The sequence below is a fragment of the Lipotes vexillifer genome, unplaced genomic scaffold (assembly GCF_000442215.2).
Source record: "Lipotes vexillifer unplaced genomic scaffold, Lipotes_vexillifer_v1.1 scaffold751, whole genome shotgun sequence".
Lineage (NCBI taxonomy): Eukaryota > Metazoa > Chordata > Mammalia > Artiodactyla > Lipotidae > Lipotes > Lipotes vexillifer.
Genome location: NW_006799727.1, coordinates 841,334 through 859,388, shown reverse-complemented (window position 1 = coordinate 859,388; position 18,055 = coordinate 841,334). Strand labels below are relative to the sequence as shown.

Below are 18,055 nucleotides of genomic sequence, written 5' to 3'. Positions count from 1 at the left end.
TCATCTATCGAGAAAGCAACCGCTCTTCACAGTGACTTGTTTTCATTACTTTTGAAATTTCTCCCCCGATTCCTCCAGACATATCACATGTACTAGAGACTCTAAACAGCTCATTTTCCTTTTCGCCCTAATAGGGAGTTCAGTATCAATAAAGTTACATTTTTCCTGTCTTCTTTTCCTTGCTAAGGAACAGAAGTCCATCCCTAGGAGCACAGAAAGGGCCCACTCCGTTCTCCCCATGGAAGTGGCACGTGCAGGACGAGGGTCACCGGTCCAGGCGGGCTGATGTCTACCTTCCTGCTTGACACTTGGAAAGGCCACGCACACAATCTCCTGCTCACTAATGAGGTGAATGCTTTCTTTCATGTGAGTCCAAGGCACTGACTTGTAGCCTCCTGTCAGTACTTTACTTGTTTTAAAACTCCTTACTCTTAAATGTCAAAGACAAATAAGAATATATAAGGCAGGCCACTTCCTACAAAGTGAGTCATCTCGTATGGAAACAAGCCCGCTTTTGAAGATTTCATTCTAAGTTTTTCTTGTTAGGAGTGCCTTTCGACCCAAAAAAAGAAGCTCTGGGGAAAATACGGCCTGCTGTAAGTGGTCTCATTTTATTTATTTCCTCTAAATGTTCCATATTGAGATCAATGCCTGGGAGAGAAGGGAGTAAGACAAAACACCATTTAAGAGAGATTTTCAGGTTATGCCCAAATGCGCCTTTTTTTTTTTTTCTTTTTAAAAGAAAAAGTCTCTCAGTGCTTTTTGATTAAAAAGGTACAATATAGAACCTCAAACAGGTCCACAAATAACAAATGTCCCAGAACATTGTCTCAGTGGTAGTTGTACTAATATGGTTCTGATAACCCCTTTCTCCTGGGGAAACTAATTTGACTTGAGGTAAGAATGCAGTTCAATTCCAAATGAGTTCTTGTAGGTGGAGGGACTATGGACAAATTTATGCTTCTAAGTTAAAATTAGGACCAGTAAAGAATACAATTTTCTCAGACACCAAAAAAGCCCGGCAATTCTCATTTTGGTTCTGAAACCGCTCTTCACAGTGACTTGTTTTCATTACTTTTGAAATTTCTCCCCCGATTCCTCCAGACATATCACATGTACTAGAGACTCTAAACAGCTCATTTTCCTTTTCGCCCTAATAGGGAGTTCAGTATCAATAAAGTTACATTTTTCCTGTCTTCTTTTCCTTGCTAAGGAACAGAAGTCCATCCCTAGGAGCACAGAAAGGGCCCACTCCGTTCTCCCCATGGAAGTGGCACGTGCAGGACGAGGGTCACCGGTCCAGGCGGGCTGATGTCTACCTTCCTGCTTGACACTTGGAAAGGCCACGCACACAATCTCCTGCTCACTAATGAGGTGAATGCTTTCTTTCATGTGAGTCCAAGGCACTGACTTGTAGCCTCCTGTCAGTACTTTACTTGTTTTAAAACTCCTTACTCTTAAATGTCAAAGACAAATAAGAATATATAAGGCAGGCCACTTCCTACAAAGTGAGTCATCTCGTATGGAAACAAGCCCGCTTTTGAAGATTTCATTCTAAGTTTTTCTTGTTAGGAGTGCCTTTCGACCCAAAAAAAGAAGCTCTGGGGAAAATACGGCCTGCTGTAAGTGGTCTCATTTTATTTATTTCCTCTAAATGTTCCATATTGAGATCAATGCCTGGGAGAGAAGGGAGTAAGACAAAACACCATTTAAGAGAGATTTTCAGGTTATGCCCAAATGCGCCTTTTTTTTTTTTTCTTTTTAAAAGAAAAAGTCTCTCAGTGCTTTTTGATTAAAAAGGTACAATATAGAACCTCAAACAGGTCCACAAATAACAAATGTCCCAGAACATTGTCTCAGTGGTAGTTGTACTAATATGGTTCTGATAACCCCTTTCTCCTGGGGAAACTAATTTGACTTGAGGTAAGAATGCAGTTCAATTCCAAATGAGTTCTTGTAGGTGGAGGGACTATGGACAAATTTATGCTTCTAAGTTAAAATTAGGACCAGTAAAGAATACAATTTTCTCAGACACCAAAAAAGCCCGGCAATTCTCATTTTGGTTCTGAAATTGAGCACATCTATTTTCGGTCTAAAAACTGAAAAAAATCAAGGAGTCAAGGGACGTGAAAAAAGACTTCCAAAGGCAACTTAATTTAGACTTCTACCTACGTAACTATGGAATGATTTACAGGGAGAACATAATCATTTTGGTTGGCAACCTAGTCCTTCATATTTACTGTCATTGGATTTCACCATCCTCTGAAGAGACTTCCTGGAAATTAAATACGACAGAGTCAGATTTGACTGTCTCCAGGGGATCCGAACTTTGAGTATTACCAGTTTCTACCACTTCAAGGAGGGAGCAGGAGAGTTGGGGACATCACTCCCAAGACAACAACACTTAGAGCAAGCATTCTAGAGATGTCGCCATGTTTCCCAAATTCCAATCTGGAACACATGATCTGACAACAGAACTCAATCCTTTCAATCAGAATTGTCCAAGAAATCGAAAGTGTATGCTCACCACGCTTTCAGAATTTTTACACCGTTACTAACCAAGTCTGCCCAAAGGAAGCTAAGTGCCAGGTTGTGAAGAGTCCAGCGATGAGGCCTGTGTGGGCAGCCCCCCTCCCCCCGCACAGAACTGATGGCGGTGAGACCTGCCCATCTGAACACCAGTTATCGGAGGCCACTGGGCGCCAGCCTGTGCACACATGTGCCTCCACATCTGTGCCAAGGTAGAGTAGAGGATGTAAATGACACCGTCCTAAGTCACCAGCTGACAGTCAAGGAAAGATAAGCCGCAAGAACAACCTGTTTCCTTCAGAGGAAGTAGGGCCAATGATGTCAAAGAGCTTCCAAATAAAAAGAAGCGGTGACTCAAGCAGTCTCGCTCTTATCAACATCTCGGGGCCATTTCACAGAACAAGAAAACCCAAAGCTTTAACTTAAGGCAAGAAAGCTAGGCTGCCTGCCTAATCCCAGCCTCTTTTGCCCCTCTTTCACTCAGCACACAGGCATTCCTCTTGTGCTCCGTTTCTAAGTCTTTCTCCCCGAGTGTATTTCACGCCTCCATTTAAACTGTCTGCTTGGGGAAGAAGGGAACACCTTCTCTTGCTTTAGTTACGACTCCTTTTTCTCCTCCTGCCTGCCTGGTGGGGTGAGAGTTATGGAAGAAGGCAGGATGCTCTGCCAGAAGAAGCAGCAGACCACTGCATGATGCCTCCATTCTGCCTGCTCCGGGCCTTCGGTCCCTCGTCTAAATAACTAGGTGGATGTGAGGACCTCTAGGTCCCTCCAAGTTCCAGGGGCTTGCTGTTCTGCTCAGGTGCTCAGCAGACACCATTTACTTGCCAAGGTATTAACCACTATAACACAGATTACTCCAGAATGTTTCAAGCCGGGCTGTCACGTCTAGCGATATGCAGAGTAGAAACCCAGTAAAGGATGAGCGATGAAGTTGTAGACCTACATTTGATATCCTGGCCAAACACCAAGAAAACATTTCAAAGGAATCTGATGGTCTGGCAAAAACTCCCTCACAACAGCAGAGCCAGGTAACGGGAGTGGGCTCTCTGGGCCTGGGCTCTGCAATGCCTGGGAAACAGGTGGGGGCTTGGGGAGAGGACCCGGGCAGGAGGACGAGGCAGTTTCATCAGGCTGCTGCTATGGAAACCGGAGGTTCAAGCATACAAGTGTTTCACCCCCAAATTCTCCCTCCCACCAAGGCAAATGGAGAAGGCTCATAAAAAGGTTACCTTTCGGGGGCTTCTTTCCCCTTTCAAGGTTCCTTTGGTGGTCATTTTAGCTATAGTCACCCATATACAACTGTGTTAGTGTTCAGTCAGTACTTGGTGGATAAATGAATGAACTAAGGGAAGAGAAGCTCCATGCTCCAGGCTGACCCAGGGGCATATCTGTCCAGTCCAAGAATTAGAAACGTCCCTTTTTTTTTCAAGCCACTCAGCTTTTTTCCCACCAGGTATTCCCTTTGGAAAGTACTCTTCTCCAAAGAAAAAGAATCACCATCCTGATGGAGTCACCACATCAAAACAGGGACCGTAGGAACAGGGGAGAGAAAAATGTAAAAACACATTCTACTCACCATTGATTCACTAATCAGCAATAACAACAGGGCTTCTTCAGTATTTTCTTGAGGACAAAATATGCTGTATAAAGAAAATTGACTTTGATATATGGCAATTTCAAAATAACACAAAATACATGACTAAGCAGAACTGAAGGGCTAACAGCTTCTAGATTTTTTATATAGTGTAGAACCCATGAAAAATACTGTATAATCTGGGCCCCTGAATTAATTTGTTTATTTCTATGGTAATCTATGGAATGTATACATTCTAACTACACATTTTAATAGCAGGCAGCTGAGTAAAGCTGTAGAAACCAAGTTAAAAGCCCAAAGAACGTTTGTGCCTAATAGAGAGGCGGAAATTTTGATCACTACAAACTGACCGTTATCTAGATGACAACAAGCTTTCTCCTAAACCCATTACGAGGTATAAACTGAAGACATTTCACTACATGGTACTCTTCTTACCTCTTACTTGCTAGCTGGCGTATTGTATATTGTCATTTCGATGAAATAGGAGATAGGAAGCAATTTTAGAGTTTGAATGATTTCTAGAATACTGTAAGAACTTAGTGAGGTATCTTACTCAAACACACGTGTACTATGGGGTGGCACGCAGGAGCTGTCTTATTCATCAACTTTATGGGATTTGGCTGAACTCTACCATCTTGGACTAAAATAAAAAGCTTTTAAGCTCAATGTTGCTCAGGATTAAAGAACAATAAAAACCAAACATAACTCTGGTCTCCATTCCCTATATCCTATCTTTTGTGCTTTGAGCGTTTTAAAAGACCTCCAGGGAATTCTCTGGTGGTCCAGTGGTTAGGACTCTGTGCTCTCATCATCTGGGGGGCCGGGGGTTCAATCCCTGGTTAGGGAACTATGATCCCACAAGCCGCGGGGCACAGCCAGAAGAAAAAAAAAAAAAAACCCTCCAGCATTTTCCCCCGTCCTAAAGTTCTAGCATCTTTTGAGTAGAATTGTTAAGTCTTATCACTAGTTGGGCCAAACTCAACTCTGTTTCTTTTTTTTTTCGGTTCTTGCTCTTCTGTTTGTTTTTCGGCCATGCCAGGCGGGCATGTAGGATCTTAGTTCCCCCACCAGGGATCAAGCCCGCACCCCCTGCAGTGGAAGTGCAGAGTTTTAACCACTGGACTGCCCGGGAAGTCCCATCAACTTTTTTTCGTGGAATGGTAGAAGAGAGTGCAATAAAAATGAACTTGGCTAAAAAAACTCGGGCATGTTTTGGAGATGACTAAATAAAGACTAAATTTACATCTTCCCAGGGGTAATATTACAATCATTTAACTTAAGACAAGGGATGATTTCCCCCCCCCAAAATGGCCAAAAAAAATGTTTTCCAAATGATTACAAACATTTGTTCTCTTTGAAGTGCTGGCAACTTTTGTATTGTGTCAAAGGGCCATGAGGAGTAAGACAGAAAAGTCCAGTGACTGATACTCTTTTTACAATTCAGTCATCCCTGGAGGTAAGGAAACCACCTGTGGGATGGTTCCTGTTGCTCCTGCAGGTCTATAATTTTATAAAAGGGCTGGCCTGTGAGTGAGAAGCAGGATTCTGGAATGTGCAGTGACCTCCTTAAAGAGGTAACTTGAGGTGATTTGGGTTTTTGGAAGATGGAACATTTCTTTCCCCTTAAATTCAGAAATAGAGCCAACAGCCTTTGAATTAAGAATGCTCATGTGGGTGTGTGTCTGTGTGTATCCCCATCCAGCAATCAGTTCCTGATATTCTGGCTCATGCTTACATGCAGTTGGGACCTGATAAATAAAGCAGAACCATTAATCATTTTTTTTCACAGCTACCCAGTTCTGCATTGTCCAGACTAATTGAAAAGAGAGGGAGCCCATTCTAATCATAACTTAAGACCAGCGAATTCAGTCCAGAGATAATCCCCAAATTCCATTTGAGCCATCTAGTCTACTTAAATGTGAGGCTGTGTTATTTTTACTGGGGCTGCTAACAAGTAGCACATTAACTGATTCTAATTCTGCTTCCTCTACCCTTCTTTTCAAGGCAGGAAAGATGGGTACTCAGGGGTGCTGCAAAGTTCTCAGGGCTGGCAGGAAGAAGTGGGGGGTGGGGGAGGGGGAAAGGATAGTTTTAAGAGACATGCCTAAAAAACTACCCACTGGAACGCTCCCTTCTCCAAAATTATGAATTCTCTAGATCTATTTCTGGCCATTCTTTCCCTCTTCCCTGCCCAGGGAAGTGTGGAGCTCAGGCTGGACAGTCAAAATTGTTAGGGCCCTCCTTTATTATCCTCTTGGGGCCCAAGAGCCTCAAGGGGAGATCCTGGGGTACCCAGGCCTCAGCCTTGTGGAGCCGGAAAACTGGGGCCTTAGACCTGGAGGAAGTTGATTGAAGGGATGGTCGTTCACAGCTTCGGTTCTGCCATCAAGTAGTTGTTAGGACCCTTCAATGTCCCCCTATCTTTATACTTTGAACAGCATCCTCATCCTTACCAAAAGCCTCTGCATTGGCTACCAGGAGGTTCAGACCTGTATTTAGCACGCCATGATAATTACTTTCTCCTCTTAGGCCTACCGAGGAGTTTAGCACAATGTATGGCACTTCTAGTTTTCAATAAATCATCATCCGCTTCCTGGCATAATAGTGGTTTCTAGCTTCCTTCTTTACTTAGTGCTAATTACCCAGTCTAATATGCATTTAATTATCTAAGCCACCTCAAGTGCTTTTTACAAGGAGGAATACAATGGAAGTAAAAACATACTTGAGTGACATGCACACATATGTGGACTAAGAAACATGTATAAGAATATTCATAGCAGCACTACTCCTATTAGCTCCAAATGAGGAACAACGCAAACGTCCATCAAGAGTAGCATGGATCAACATATGGGAGTACATTTATAAAATGGAATACTACTCAACACCAAAAACAAACTACTACTACATGCAAAAATATGGATGAATCTCTCCAATATAATGTTAGACAAAAGAAGTTAAACGTAAAAGTACTTAATATATGATTCCATTCACGTAAATTTCAAAAATGGGCCAGACTATTTACAGTGATAGAAGTCGGGATGGGTCACCCTTGGGCAGGGAGTAGTAACTGGGGGGCGGTACAGAGAGTCCTTCTAGGGTTCTGGCAATGTCTAGGTCTTGACCACGATGCTAATTAGTTGCATGTGTTCACTTAGTGAAAATTCATCAAGTTTTCTACTTTTGGTTCGTGTATTTTTTGCAACGTGTTATTATGTGTCAGTAAAAAGCTTCCTTAAAAAATAAGTAAACAGAAGTCAATAAAATTCTTCATAGAAAGATCTAGAAGAAGGGAAGTAAGGAGGCCTATGGCATGTGATTCTTCCTCTCTTTTTTTATCTTGGATTATCAGCATTTTATTTCCTTTCAACACTTAAGATGGAGAGAGGATGAGCATCCTGTACCCACTTCACATCCAGGTTGCAGTGACAGGGAGGGGAGTTTTCTGGCAGAGGTTATTTTTCAGTAATTGTCCATTATGACCAATGGTCCTGAATGGTCCGTGTGGTTTGCTGGAGCTGGAAGGATCTATGGCACATAAAGTTTGCTTTGTGCTCATGTTCCTCATAAGAGGGGAAAGAGGAGGGACCACCGGCCAAAATGAGATTTAAACATCATCTATGGATTCCCTTTTTTACCTCCCAACTCACATAACTGAACTGGTGATAACATCTTTTTGCCACAAAATTGCTTGATTGGAGAGTCCTGTCTTGTTAATAAGGAAGCCCCAAGCAGATTTTCTCTCTTTACTAATAAATCAGAAGTAAGGGTATGAACATGCAAAACTAGAAAGCTAAAAGCTGATGGTGATAACTGAAGGAAGAAAGATTAGCACAGAAATTAACTAACTAGAGAAACAGAAACACAATAGAGAAAAATCAACAAAACTGAAAGTTAATTCTTCAAAAAGATCAATAAGATTTGACAAACTTTTTAGGTAGACTGACCCAGAAAAGAAAGAGAAGACTCAAATTACTAAAAGGAGAAATGAGAAATGGAAGAGGGTACATGACTACCAATCTTATAGAAATTATGTGTGTGTGTGTGTGTACGTGAATACTATGAACAACTGTACTCAGCAAATTAGGTAACTTAGATGAAACGGACAAATTTCTAGAAAGACACAAACTACCAAAACTGAAGAAATAGAAAATCTTAATAGCTCTGTAACAAGTAAAGAGGAGTAGTAGTAGTAGTAGTAATCAAAATCATTCCCACAAAGAAAAGCCCACGACCAGATGGCTTCACTGGTGAATTCTACCTAACATTTAAAGAAGAATTAATAATAATTCTCCATAAACTCTTTCCAAAAATAGAAGAGGAAGGAATATTTCCCACTCATTCTACGAGGCTAGTATTATCCTAATACCAAAATTAGACAAAGACATCATGAGAAAAGAAAGCTATAGATCAATTATTTTATGACTATTGATGCAAAAATCCTCAACAAAATACTAGCAAATCAAACTCAGCAATAAATAAGGATTATATACCTAGTGGGATTCACCTAGGAATGCAAGGTTGGCTTCATATCTGAAAATCAATTAATGTAATACATCACATCAATAGAATAAAGGACAAAAGCCAGATGATCATCTCAGTAGATACAGAAAAAGCATTTGACAAATTCAAAACCTTTCCACAAAAAAATATACTCAACAAACTAGTAATAGAAGGGACTTTCCTCAACCTGATAAAGGGCACCTGTGAAAACCCACAGCTAACATCATACTTAATAGTGAAAGATTGGATGTTTTCCCTTTCCTAAGATCAGGAGTAAAACAAAGGTGTCCACTCTTGCCACTTCTATTCAACATTGTACTACTGGAGGTTCTACCCAGGGCAGTTAGGAAAGAAAATGAAATAAAAGCCATCTATGTTAGGAAGAAGTAAAACTATATTTGCAGATGACATGATCTTGTATATAGAAAATCCTAAAGAATCTAAAAAAAACTATTAGAACTAATAAACAAGCTCAGCAAGACTTCAATATACAAGATCAATATAGAAAACCAATTTTACTTCTATATACTTGCAATGAACAACCCCAAAATGAAATTAATAATAACAATTACATTTGTGATAGTATCAAAAAGAATAGCACACACACCAAAACCCCCCTAAGAATAAGTTTAACAAAAGAAGTGCAGGGCTTCCCTGGTGGCGCAGTGGTTGACAGTCCGCCTGCCGATGCAGGGGACACGGGTTTGTGCCCCGGTCCGGGAAGATCCCACATGCCGCGGAGCGGCTGGGCCCGTGAGCCATGGCTGCTGAGCCTGCGCGTCCGGAGCCTGTGCTCCGCAATGGGAGAGGACACAACAGTGAGAGGCCCGCGTACCGTAAAAAAAAAAAAAAAAGTGCAAACCTTATACCCTGAAAACTACAAATTGTTGCTGAAAAAAGTTAAAGAAAACCTAAATAAATGGAAAGATATCCCATGTTCATGGATCAGAAGACTTAATATTGTCAAGATGGCAATACTCCTCCAATTGAGCTACAGATTAAATGCAGTTCCTACAAAATTCCAGTTGCCTTTTTTTTTTTGCAGAAATAGACAAAATGATCCTAAAATTCATGTGAAAATACAAGTGTTTGGGGGATGGCGGGTGACAGCTAAGGGGTGCTAGGTTTATTTTGGGGGTAGTGAAAGTATTCTAAATTTGACTGTAGTGATGGGCTATGTGACTATATTAAAAGCTATATTAATGTGAATTGTACACTTTAAATGAATGAATTATATAGTATGTGAATTATATCTCAATGAAAGTTTAAAAAAATGACTGTGTGTATTTGTGTGAAATGAAACTTGTGTCTCAGTAACCCGTCACATGGGAATCTTCCCTTTAACTAATAACTTCATTTAACTAGATCTGCATTTTGCCTCCATAATTCTCCTTGTACAGATGGGGAAGCTGATGTTAAGAGTGACAGAGGCTGAGTGGTTTAGGAAATAAGGGAGAAGTGGCCAGCACTGTGAGCTTCTCTGCCTTCAAGGGGTGAGGACACAATGAAATCGCACCCAGAGAGACACAGGGCTTCATCCATGTGTCAGACTTGATCGGGGGAGGGAGCAAGAACTAGATTCTTCAGTATACTGGCACTTTGGCTATTAAGAAGCATCTGAAGCAGAAGAAAAATCTAGGGTCTATTTTTAAGATTTAAATATCACGTAAAAAAGAACCCCAATCCTGCTGCTAAATAGTTCATAATGAGGGGTCAGCATTTTAAAAGTGAGAGTTTGAGAATTGCTAGAACAGATGTTCTGTGAATCCAGATAAGTACTAAGGAGTAAACACAGGAAAAAGTTAAGAAAATGCTCGCTAGCCTGAATCCATGTAAGAAATGCAAACTGAACAAGATGAGGAGGGAGACAAATGCCAGGGTCAATTTAAGAGGATTAAGAGGCAGTTACCCTGAGAAAGGCTACCCCTTGTAAAACGCAGCACTGCGTTCAGAAGTCACACACGTAATAACTATCTAATTACCCCATGTCTGTCAGTGCTTTCTGGGGCCTCAGAAGCAGCAGCCTGCGGTCTTTCAGCCATTTTTCCAATTTGTAATGATTAAAGAAGGTTTCCGTATTTATTCTTACACGTTCCCCTTTGCTTCATGGAGAGGTTCTGAAAAGCCATCATGCTTTGTCCTTGTAGGAACAAAGGCGGGAAGGAAAGCTTTGAGGGGAGGAATAGAATGAGTCAACCCCTGTTCCCATCTCCCCGCCTTCTTGTGGTCTCTCTCCCTCCCACCTCCTCCTTCCCGGACCTGGGGAAATCCCAGGCTGAGACCAGAGTGTTTCCCTAGCCCATTTTCCTCAAAGGTGATCAAGTTCCAAATCCAAAACTTAAACCAATTAAAACATTCTAAAGAGATATCACCTTCCAATCACCTGTAAATTATTAAATTCGCCGCCTTCTTACAGCTAGTTGAGTTTAAAACAAGTTTTTAAACAAAAGGATCAAAGAATTGCTGAGGAAAAGTAAAGTCAACTCTGGCTTACTAATAGCTTTGTCACTGACTGCTGTATGGTTCTGCGGTTCTTATAATAAATGAAATGAAAACCCCAAAGACCAACAGTGAAGGCTGAGAATGGCAGCCAAGCACTAGATGAGAGCATTTTCCTACTCAAAATGTCCCCACTCATGCATGGATATTTGCTGAAGTTATGAAGAGTAAAGAGCTATCTTTATTAAACTGGTAAAAAAAATCTACCCTTGAACTTCTATTCAATCCTTACATTTTCCTAAAGTTTCCCTCCCATCCCCTAACCTACAAATGAGGACACCAACTCCCATACTTCTCTCCTGAGTAGACACGGGCTTTCCGCGTGAGGGTGTAGGTTTTTGTGTTTGCTCCTTTCCGGAGAGGATCGTCCAGAGGTGACTGGCATGGCGGATCCTCCAGAGGGTTCCAGTAGCTCTGCTCACACATACCCCGCAACAAGATCTCCGCCAGCTGCCTGGCTATTGTCTGGGGACACAAAGGAGCAAAGGCACAGCCATGAATCTATTTTGTATCATTCATTCATTCATTCGCTCATTTAATAAATATTTTTTAGTCATCACTTTGTCATCACTGTTCCAAGACTCAAAATTAAAAATTTCTACTCCTATGATGAAAATTATATCAGTTGATGACAAAAAAAGAAAAGAAAATATGATACACTAAGATATTTGAAAGATTAAAAAAAAATAAGTTCATGCCCTTCAAATGCTGCCCTGCCTCTCTTATACTCTGGAACACTAAACATGTTTTATACCGGAAACAACTGAAACTTTTAGTTAAGCTCTTTTCCAAAAGCTCTTATAAATAATAGGTGAACTGCAAATATTTTCATCACCTCCCAACTGAGGCCTGCCAAAGCCCGACCTTGGCAGAAAGCCAGTACTCAACCTAGATGATGTAATCCCTGAAAAAAATCTCTTCGTTGATGATAAGATGATGTTCAGTGCAGATTTTTAGAATGTCTTCCTTCTCGGAGCGCCAAGGGCAAGTCCTTCACAGCCCCACCCTGCGACTCAGTACCTGAGGCCCCGTTCTTACTGCATCCTGGCCCTTCAGCCCAAAGGCTCCCACTGGCCTTGAGCAAAGTGGAGAGCTGGCAAAGTGACTATGGCTACTGATCCAGAAGACCGTTTTTTTAAAGCTGGGTAGGGATCTACTTTCTGACTGTGAAAACCCAGAAATATCCAGATCTTGTTCTTCTAAGTTAGGTGCAGATTACTATGTTTTTCCAAACTCTACAACTCCACTGCCTAGAACAGCATCACGTACGACGTATGGGGGAGGGAGATGTGGCAGCTACTAAGAAGTACTTTGTTAACTGATGCATATCAGTTAACTTACCTCATAACCTTCCAGTGGCAAAGAAGAGAAGTCAAAAAAAAAAAAAAAAATCCCTCCGAAAATAGAAGCACTGCATCTCAGGGTGGTCCAGGCCACCTCACAATCAGCCAGAGGTGGCCAAATACAACTTCAACCAGCAGGTTTTTCCACGAGGTTTTAGCATTCTTTGGAAGATGCAGACAAAGAACGCTGATCTTCCCTGACAACGAGCCTTTTTAAATAAATATTTTCCAGAAGAGAACTTTGCTAGGCTTTCATCCATGTGAAATCTCTTAAAACACCACAAGGAATCCTAAATGCAGCCAAATCACTAGCTTAGTGGTTTCTGATAGCCACTGGGTAAAGGCAAATTTTCTTCATTATTCCCAAGTAAGACCCACTAGCTTTAAATGTCTATAAAAATGTGAAATTAAATGCACTCTTATCATCCCCAACTGAGCCATCTGTAAAGATCTCATAAGAGCACGATTTTTAGGACCTAAACAGTTCCTGAACTGTTTTCTTAAACCTTCCATTACAGCCTCATTTTGATCTCACTGCAGTCATATAAGCTAATGACTTCTGCTGGAAGTATCAACTAGCAAAAATAACCTCCACTCACTAGAGCTGAGAAAAAAATGTTAAAGGAGAAAAATGAACAAAGAACTTCACTTTCTGGATGTATCTGCCATGGAGGGATTCTAAGGTTGTAAAAGTCTCTGCCCTCAAAACAGTTTGCTTGTCCACTGCTGGATAGCTCACGCTAGATCTCATTTTCCCTCAAGGTATTAACCTTCCGGAGAGATTTTAAAAATGAGGTTATGTGATTGCACATTTCAAAGGCATCACCTTGTCATGCATTACCGATTAGGAAGGACGTTGGCTGAGTTCACTGAAATCTCAAATGAAGTTCAGAAAAGGAGATTAAATATGAGAAATTATCAGCAAGATCACCAATATCTATGATACCTTTTATGTTTTATACTCCGGTTATATTTAGCTTGCAGTTTAAATGCCTAAAAATTGTTGGTAGCTACCAAATACATTCCAAATACATTTAGAATTAAAGGAAGGAAAGGAGAGAAGCTGGTCTGGAAGAAGACTTGAACTCTTTGTACAAACTGGGTCATTAAATGCACTTTTTTGTATGTGATTTTAAATTGTGATAAAATTCACATAACATAAAACTCACCATGTTAACCATTTTAAAGTGTACAGTCCAATAGCGTTTAGCACATTCACCATGTTGTACAACCATGACCACTCTAGTTCCAGAACATCCTTTACCCTAAAAGGAAACCCCATACCCTTTAAGAAGTCACTCTCCATTCTCCCTCCTTCCACCCCCTGGGAACAACTAATCTGCTTTCTGTCACTAGAGGTTTGCCTCTTCTGGACATTTCACATGAATGGAATCATATAATATGCGGTCTTTTAGTGTCTGGCTTCTCTTACTTAGCATAATGTTCATTCCTTTTTATAGCTGAATGATATTCCATTGTGTGGCTATACCACATTTTGTTTATTCAATCACCAGTTGGTAGACATTTGGATTGTTTCCGTCTTTTGGCTATTGTCAGTAATGCTGCTATGAACATTCATATACAAGTTTTGATCTGAACACCTGCTTTCAATTATTTGGAGGACTTATCTAGAAATGGGGTCGCTGTGAATGTACTTTTAAATCCTTCTCTGCTATGGTCTCACACCAGAGTTTACAAAGCAACTTTTTCATCTCATAAGGATATCATAAATTTGTAATTATCAGCTAATCTAAAATGAATCATACAGCAATTAAGGCTGATAGAAACACTGTCTTATGAGTGGCAATAGCTGGAGAAGTTTCCTGATGTCCACCGGAAACCAAGCCACCAGTGTAGACTTCCCAGGAAATGCTTCTCAACTAGAGTGGGCAAAGACTCACTTGCGGAAACTAGAAAATACGGATTTTCAGGCCCTGCCGCAGACTGACTCAGCTGGCATTTCTGAGGTCAGGTACAGGGATATGTATTTGCTCAAAGTTCCTCAGATGGTTCTGATGCACACCTTTCGTTAAGCACTCAAGGGATTAGAAACAGTTTAACTTAGGTCACTTGAGAACCATCAACCAAGACCAAAGGTGTACTTGCAACTCAAGTGTGACACTGAGTGGGAAGTGACTCCCCCCTTACATTAACACTAACCAGTCAGTTAACAGATGAAAGTGCCCAGGGGCAGCTTTATCTACACAGGCTTTCTTTAGAAGCCCCTTCACTGGGCTTCTCAGAAAAAAGAAAAAAAAAAAAAAAAAAAAAAAAAAAAAGAAGAAGAAAACTGTCTTCCTTCCTAACATTTCTAGTCAGAATCCTACCTCACAGGACTTTTATAAGTTAAAACACATTGATTTAAAAATCATGAACCTTAGACAATAATGGAAGATATTCTCTAATTTTGAAAAATAATATTGGAGTAAGCAGCAGGCAGATTCTCACAGTGCAGTGCATGCACTCAACCTTTTAATGAGGAAAAACCCTTTATTTGCTTAACAAAATGTATATTTTTTGAGAGTCTACAAGCAATTTTGAAAGATTGGCATTTTATTTATTTTTATTTTTATTATTTATTTATTTGTTTGTTTAACTTATTTATTTTTGGCTCCGTTGGGCCTTCGTTGCTGCGCACAGGCTTTCTCTAGTTGTAGCGCGTGGGGGCTACTCTTTGTTCCGGTGCGTGGGCTTCTCATTGCGGTGGCTTCTCTTGTTGCAGTGCACAGGCTCTAGGCACACGGGCTTCAGTAGTTGTGGCTCGCGGGCTCTGGAGTGCAGGCTTGGTAGTGTGGTGCACAGGCTTAGTTGCTCTGCGGCATGTGGGATCTTCCCAGACCAGGGCTTGAACCCGTGTTCCTGCATCGGCAGGCAGATTCTTAACCCCCGAGTCACCAGGGAAGCCCAAAAGATTGGCATTTTAAATGTGCTTTTAAAACAATTATAAGAACATTTGCCAATATAACCAGTTACTTTCATTGTGCTTCTAAATCTTAGAAGAAGCTGTTCGTGCTGACCAGTTCAGAAGTTTTATGGAAGGTTGGGAGTAGGTCATTTGAGAGAAAAGATAGATGGCAACCATTTTTATCCTTTTTTTTTTTTTTTTCTTGGGGTACGCGGGCCTCTCACTGTTGCGGCCTCTCCCGTTGCGGAGCACAGGCTCTGGACACACAGGCTCAGCGACCATGGCTCACGGGCCCAGCCGCTCCGCGGCACATGGGATCTTCCCAGACCGGGGCACAAACCTGCGTCCCCTGCATCGGCAGGCGGACTCTCAACCACTGCGCCACCAGGGAAGGCCTATCCATATTTTTGCAGGGTTTTTTCCCTTAAAGAACTGTGAAGATAAAAATGTTTTGTTTGAACTTCTGAGGGCACCCATAAATCATATAATACATAAGTAGATATCGAAGACCCGGTGAGTTCTTGGTGCGGTGTGTGTGTGAAGTCGCCCATCTTCTCTTTCCTCCCATAATTCTAGGAAAACCTATGGCTTAGCCATATGGGCCAGTGAGTTGTATGTCCACATTCTTAGCATGAAGATACAGCCTCATTTCCCAGGACAGGAATCTCTTAGCCTTGCCCAACTGAACACTCTCCCACAGCATTTAAAGGACTCATGATAATGGGAGCACAACAGCATGGAGGACGAGACCAAGGACACTGCGGTCTTAGTGGGGCTGCCACATTGGCTGGGGCCTGGGGCACTTCTTAGCTTCCATGAGCACCAGGCCTCACCCAAACACTCGATGACTCTGGCTCTGAAGGGTAAACTGTGGAGGTATAATTAATGAGCCTCCCAGACAGGAAGGTCAAAGGTTTAAAAGGAAAGAGAGAGAACTCAAGTCAACAGGAGAGCCAAACTGCTGATCAACCAGTTTATTTAACTAGCTTTTCTATTTCTGGGTTTTATGGTCAATATAGTTAGTCCAACAGCTAGGTTCTCCTCAGGATCTAATCTGCTTTGCTCTGTCTGGGTTTTGGTATGAATCATCAGCCTACAACTAACCCTTCACTACATTGGCATCAGGAGGGTATATACCTTCTAACTGCTATACAGGATGCATTTTTTATGTTTCAAGAGAGAGCATTACCGAGAAGCAACTGAAAAGATGCTCAACATCATTAGCCATCAGGGAGTGTAAATCAAAACCACAATGAGGGCTTCCCTGGTGGCGCAGTGGTTGAGAGTCCGCCTGCCGATGCAGGGGACACGGGTTGGTGCCCCGGTCTGGGAGGATCCCATGTGCCGCGGAGCGGCTGGGCCCGTGAGCCATGGCCGCTGAGCCTGCGCGTCCGGAGCCTGTGCTCCGCAACGGGAGAGGCCACAGCGGTGAGAGGCCCGCATACTGCAAAAAAAAAAAAAAAAAAAAATTGAAAAAAAAAAAACCACAATGAGACAGCACTTCACACCCACTAGGATGGCTAGAACTAAAGAAAAAGATAATAAGTTGTTGAGGACGTAGAAAAACTGGAACCCTCATAATTTTGGGTGAGAATGTAAAATGGTGCAACCGATTTGACAAATAGTTTGGCAACTCCTCCAAATGTTAAATGTAGAGTTACCATATGACCTAGCAATTCCACTCCTAGGTATATACTCAAGAAAAGCGAACACATACATACACATAAAAACTTGCATGAGAATGTTTGTAGCAGCATTATTCATAATAGCTGAAAAGTGGAAACAATAAATGTCTATTGACTGAGGACAATAAACAAAAATGTGGTCTATTCATACGATGGAATATCATGATGCAACGAAAAGGAATGAAAGACGGATACATGGTATAACGTGAATGAACCTTGAAAACATTATGCTAAGTAAAGGAAGCCAGTCACAAAAAAGACCACATACTGTATAATTCCATTTATATGAAATGTCCAGAATAGGCAAACCATAGAAACAGGAAGTAAATTAGTGGCTGCCAGAAGCTGGGGAAAGGGAAGAATGGGGATTGACTAGTAATGGGCATGGAGATTTTTGGGGAGTGATGAGAATGTTCTGAAATTAAATATTAGTGATGGCTGAACAATTCTGTGACTACTAAAATCTAATGACTTTGGGTGAATGTATGATGTGTGTATATATATATATATATATATGTATATATATATGTATATATATGTGCTTCACGGAGATATGATTTATAATGTATAATGTCTATATTGCACAGTATGTTATGATATATGATATATTATTTATAATACACGTATGAAAGAGAGAGAGGCACCTGAAGTGCCTCAGGCCTCAGCCAAGCCATTAGTTACACTTACCATTCGCAGGCTCTGGGTTGTTCTCGTTTCCACTGCTCTGAGGATCTCTCTAAATCTCCCGACTCCTCTCGTCAAGTTCCTGTGTGCACACAGAATTTGACAGGGTTTCCGTCTGGCGTGTATTAATGTTAAATATTTTATACACATATTTCAATGCATTTTGCCTACATAAAAGCTGTTGGCGAGACTGTAAGCAATCATTCTGCACATGCCTGTCCATCTTTGTTCAACTCTGAAAGGTCTGACCTAGGATCAATGGTCTTTTGAACTTCCACAATTCAATTTTCTCGAGAAAATAAATGTCGGAAGA

General features: G+C 41.3%; 1 protein-coding gene across 2 annotated transcripts in view; it reads right to left on the bottom strand.

Moving 5' to 3' along the window:
• TTC7B (tetratricopeptide repeat domain 7B) overlaps positions 1–18,055 on the bottom strand; it is a 245,588-nt gene that overhangs the window by 118,949 nt on the left and 108,584 nt on the right. For both annotated transcript variants that reach the window (XM_007471886.1, XM_007471885.1), the window contains 3 exons: positions 17,746–17,824; positions 11,418–11,590; positions 4,109–4,172 (listed from right to left, as the gene is read on the bottom strand). In XM_007471886.1, the coding sequence (XP_007471948.1) occupies positions 4,109–4,172; positions 11,418–11,590; positions 17,746–17,824 (316 nt within the window). The remainder of the gene's footprint in view (positions 1–4,108; positions 4,173–11,417; positions 11,591–17,745; positions 17,825–18,055) is intronic.